This window comes from Echinops telfairi, unplaced genomic scaffold (genome assembly GCF_000313985.2).
Source record: "Echinops telfairi isolate 266 unplaced genomic scaffold, ASM31398v2 ScPeMD7_9;HRSCAF=40, whole genome shotgun sequence".
NCBI classification, from domain to species: domain Eukaryota; kingdom Metazoa; phylum Chordata; class Mammalia; order Afrosoricida; family Tenrecidae; genus Echinops; species Echinops telfairi.
The window spans coordinates 33,008,150-33,013,630 of NW_022103906.1; the positions used below are offsets into that span (position 1 = coordinate 33,008,150).

The 5,481-nt window shown below is 36.5% G+C and overlaps 1 protein-coding gene across 1 annotated transcript in view; it reads right to left on the reverse strand.

Moving 5' to 3' along the window:
- Nucleotides 1-5,481, reverse strand: part of LOC101650446 (disintegrin and metalloproteinase domain-containing protein 18) — a 111,401-nt gene that overhangs the window by 87,539 nt on the left and 18,381 nt on the right. The window contains exons 6-7 of the mRNA XM_045286861.1: nucleotides 5,039-5,213; nucleotides 816-881 (exon numbers count right to left, since the gene is read on the reverse strand). Of these exons, the coding sequence (XP_045142796.1) occupies nucleotides 816-881; nucleotides 5,039-5,213 (241 nt within the window). The remainder of the gene's footprint in view (nucleotides 1-815; nucleotides 882-5,038; nucleotides 5,214-5,481) is intronic.

Consider the following 5,481-nt stretch of genomic DNA (forward strand, 5'->3'; position numbering starts at 1 on the left):
TATGAAGGGTTCATGAGGAGAGTGGTGGGGAAGGAAGGGGGTTAAAATGAGGAGCTGATATCAAGGGCTCAAGTAGAAAGAAAATGCTTTTAAAATGATGATGGCAGCATATGTGCAAATGTAGTTGACATAATGGATGAATGTATGGATTATGATGAGATGTAAAAGCCCCCAATAAAAGTACTCAATAAAATTAAAAAGAAGGAGATTAACAATTTAAAAAATAAATCTAGAGTAGCAAAAATATTAGAAGAAAAAGTAGTCAAATAGCTGAATAGAAATGTCAGAGGATATCTCAAAAAGACAAAGCCAAATACTATAATGAAATATTCAAATCCCTGAGTTAGAAAATCAACCAAAGGGAAGAGCACACTTAGTTCTTAAACTGAAAGAACTCAAAAAATGCAAACCTCAGACACCTGGCCCCCATTTGTACCGCACATTTGTGGCTCATTGGAATCTAAGGCATGTTATTGGACAACAAGTACTAATAGGTGGTGAGGGACTTTCTTTGGAACATTGAGCAATGTCTTACAGACATGTTCCTCAGGTGATGCTTTAGAAAATGCCACAGGTGCCGTATTATCAAGCACAGCTGTGTTCATTTTTATAACTGTGGGTGAAAGGGGTAAGAGTTTTACTGCTAACGGATTAGAGCAGACAAAGAAAGAGTAATCTTTTTAATATGCTAGAGGTGTTGCTGTTGGCAGAAAGCATTGAATCAATTTAGGATCAAATTATCACATCTTCTTATTTGACCAGATGGCCACGTCCCAAGTTTTAGAAAGAAAGAAGGACATTGCTCTGTGACTTACCAAATTTTTTTCTACTATGATATGCATTTCCAGGTATTGGGGTAATTGTTTCAAAATAGTTTTTTCCTGAAAACAAACCAACAAACATGGCAGGTATATGTTAGCAAGTGCTAAATTTGTTAATAACCAAAATTTATGTAGAAAAAAAGAATAATTATAAAACCTTCGTAAGTGTTAAGTATAAAAATCACTGCAAACTAGATAACTTTACTTAAAATCATAATGCTGGCATAAAAGATTCTTAGTGAGTTTACTTGAGTATTAAGAAGTACTGTACAAATTAATATTGACTCATAATACAGGCATATTTATTTTCCTATGAAAATACAAAGAAATCTATTTGTATCTCCAAATAGATATGCCTATCAGTTTATCATCCTGTGGTGGCATGTGTATTTCTGTGATGTTGTAAGCTGTTATTGGTATTCCAAATGCTAATAGGGTTACCCAAACTCTCTATGTCACTTGCTTTTATTATTTGCCAATCTATTTAAAATCTGTCTCTATGTGTATGAACATATGTGTTGGTTGTTTTAGGCATGATTCTTTAGAGAAGCAAAATCAGTGAAGTAGATGATAGATGATAGATAGATAGATGATAGATAGATAGATAGATAGATAGATAGATAGATAGATAGATAGATATAGATAGATAGAAAGAACGGTTTATACTAAGAAATGGTTCATATAATTTAATGAACTGGCAGGCTCCAAATCTGAGTGCCATAGGATTCTTTTGTTTTACATAGTTGCAGGTTGATGGATCCAAGATCGACAAATCAGGCAGCAGCATTCTGGCTGCAAAGATGAGTGAAATCTAAGGCCGGCATGTAGGTTGATGCTGATATACAGGATCAGTACGCCAGACAGCAAATTGCTGGCTCAACTTCAAAGAACTGGATGTCAGATATATGCCTTTTGACATTTGTTTTGTTTTGTTTTGTACAACTCATGAGAACTTAAGGTCTCACAGCACAGACCCCTCAAAGTCGGCCTGGGCACATACCACATGCTGGCTTTGATGCTTTATAGCATTCTTCCTATTAAGGTGAACAATTCTCTTATGAAGGGTTCAAGACAGCCTAGTGTTATCAGAAGTGGTTTGATAGGACAGCCGGTGCCAGTAGGTAGACGCTGAACCATTTGGAATTCCTGTCCACAGCATCCCCAAAAGAAAAAGAAGACATTTATCTCTTGACTGCTGCTTCCATCAGAATTAATTATGGATCCAAGCAAGACAAAATCCCTGACAACTTCAAGTTTTTTCTCCATTATATCGTGATGTAGCCTACTGGTCCAACGGTGAGGAGTTCAGTCATCATTGCATTGAGATGTAATCCGATCTGAAGGCTGCAACTCTTGATCTTCATCAGCAAATGCTCTAAGTCCTCCTCACAGTCAGCAAGCAAGGTTGTGTCATCTGCATCCTTCAATCCTGATACCACACTCGTCTTCATACAATCCAGCTTCTCTGATTATATTCTCAGCCTACAGGTGGAATAAGTTGAGTGGAAGGATGCAAGTCTGATGCACACCTTTGCTGATGGTGCAGCATGCAGGAGGCCCTTGTCCGTTGGGGACAAGTCCCTCTTCATCCATGTACAGTTTCCACATGAACACAATGTAGTGTTCGGAAATTCTCTTTCTTCTCAAAGCTATCCATCATGTATTAGGGTCCACACAACACACAGACTCTATGTTGGTTTCTGAGACTCTGTTTTTAAGATAACAGACAACCTCATATTTCTCCTGCAGAGCATCTGGTGGGTTTGAAGCACCAAACTGGAAGTTAACAGCCCACTACTTACCCCACAGTGCCCCCAGGGATCCTTAAATAGACACTAGCAGTTTGAAAGGTGGCAGGTTTGTGTGATGGAACCAATGTCACTGAAATATACAGGTAGAAAGTGCTGATTAGGAGTTCATTTTGTTGCATGTGTCTTCAACAAAATTAAAAAAATACTTTCTGCAGTTACTACACTACTTTGACTCGAACCAGCAATGTATGAGAGACTCACTTTCTCTGCATCAGCATTTGATATTGCCTCCCCATAATTTTGTCTGTCTTTAATTCATAAATGACTGCTGGTGAAGCATATCTGCTTACTGTTTTATATGTATAAGCCATTTTTTAATGTATGATAACTTAATGCTCACTTCTTAGAGTCATTTATGTAGTCCAGCTATGAATTCTTTGTTGGATAGGAAAATGTACTAGCAAGGGATTACTTTATTTCCCTGGTCTTAAAATTATATTTCCCAAGTCTGTAGCTTGTTCTTTTGTTTCAGGTTTTGAAGGACATAACTTTTTTGTGATTGAGGAACTTCAATTTATCTTTTCATGTTCATTTTCATGAATATTTCATATCTAATAATTTTTAAAATCAAATCTGATGGCTTAAAGATTTTACACTTTAAAATGTGAAACGTTCAGAACTTGTTAATTTATGCTCCATCTTGCATTAATTTATGTATAGGTATAAAATTTATGTTGCGGATAATTTTATTGCTAATGGAAAAGTGTCTTGGAGGAAAAGCCTGGAGACCTACTTTTGAAAAACAAAAGAACAACAAAAATAAAGCCATAAATTCAATCACGACCATTATTCATAGTATCACAAAAATAATTCCTAACATAGACACAGATGTTTCTTTCTAAGAGATTTCATGTGGTCAGTTATATCTTCTTGGCTTCCATATCTAGTAAATACTAAAAAATAAGCAAGTTAAAAACCCATCATTGAGTATTTTGAGAAATCAAAGTATAGTCTTTTTGTCTTAAAAGCTTTTCTAATTTTTAGCTGATTTTCGACAAAAATATTAGGTAAAATTAAAAGAGCATTATTATTAGGTAACTGGTTCCAGATTAGAGACCCAGAGAAATAGAGTTTCATTTCCACATCTATAAACTAAACATTAATGACTTTTATTGAACCCATCTAGATTACAGATCAAACCACTAACGTAAAATATGGATTTGAAAACGTCTCTGCAGAAAAGGATAAATCCCAATTATTTGTTTACTTAGAAAAAACAGCATTAAATGCTATTTTAACCGGTGAGAATATTCAAGTAGAAAAGCTTGATGAATTTCTAAAGACGAATCGTGGGCTATTGTAAGAATGAAAAGTCTCTGAGAAGCAGAGGTGTCACTATTATCTTGTTCATAATACGAATTCTTATTTGGCAGAGTCAAGGAGAAACATGATTTTATCTTGAGGATGCTAGTGAAATGTTCCTGAAGGAAGCGAGGTGACGAGGCAAACAAAGACTTCCCGCTGGAGGAGTAGAAGACATATGTGGCCTATGCTCACAAAAGATGAGAGCTAAGAATAAAAAATAAAAAAGGTGAGAGCTTCCAGAACCCTAAAGTTAGTTCCAATGTGTTCACTAGGGTCCCTGTGCGTGAGACCGGGTTCACTGACAATGGCAACAGCACCTCTGGAGAGAAGGGAAGGAATATTTGCCAGGAGCATTATTATAACCACCAGTTAAAGAAAATGTCAGTAAAAGTATCACCAAAAAAAAGCTTATCCCATCTTATTCATATTTTATGCTAAAATGGATCAAGGAAAAATAACGTGCATAAAGGAGAGACTGAGATGACACCATTTTATCCGGGAAATATTACAAGAGGAAACAAAAGCGAAGTGGACAAACTCTAAAGTAAGCCGAGAACAGATATCCCTCTGGCAAACTACGACTCACCATAAACACAAGGTACAACTTGAGGAACGTGAAGCCCTTGAGGGTAGAAACCCCATAGAAAGTAAAATATGATCCTTCACAAGCCGGAAAAATATTTACTTAGTATGTACTGCCTTTTATAGCATGTCAAGCTCTCCAAAGGTAGCAAATATCAAAGGAAAAGGCAGATAATGAAACTGAAAATACCACTTCTGAAATTGATATGACCTTAATGATAAAACTAGCAGAGAATGGATTTAAATAGCTGAAATTAATTGATTTTCATATTTTAAAAGTTTGGTGAGTTAAAATGAAATCAAACGTTCCACTGCATGCAAGATTTGATGTTTTTCAGCATCAAATATGTCACTACTATCAGGAAGGCAGGAAGGAGTGAGTTGGCTGTCCGAAGGTATGTGTCTAAGCATATTGGCTGCAATTAGATGCTATTCTTCAGTAACTAGATGTTTGTTACCTTGCAAGGTAACAAACAGCTCCAGAAGTAATTTCCTAGTATGCAATTATTTTAGAGTCACCTGTGTTACATGAATTTTATACGGCTGCTCCTTCTCCCATGTCTTTCTTCCATTTTCTGCTAATATTGGTAAATCCGGAATGTCATTTTTCACTTGATATATTATGTGCTCAAATCCGGCTGAAGACTCCATTGGTTCAATTCCAATAGTAATATTTTCAAACTGAAGGAATCCCCTGAATTCAAAAGGCAGTAACAATTAAAAGTCTGCAAATGATCCCAGCAATGCTGTGATCTAAAATGTGAGATGAGGGGTCTCGGGGAGGAGATGAGCCAGTCAGGGTGCGATGTAGCAACGATGAAAAATACAACTTTCCTCTAGCTCCTAAATGTTTCCTCCCCGCTCCCACTGCCATGACTCGAATTCGACCTTGCAAGTCTGGCTAGACCAGAGGATGTACACTGGTACAGATAGGAACTGAAAATACAGGGAATCCAGGATGG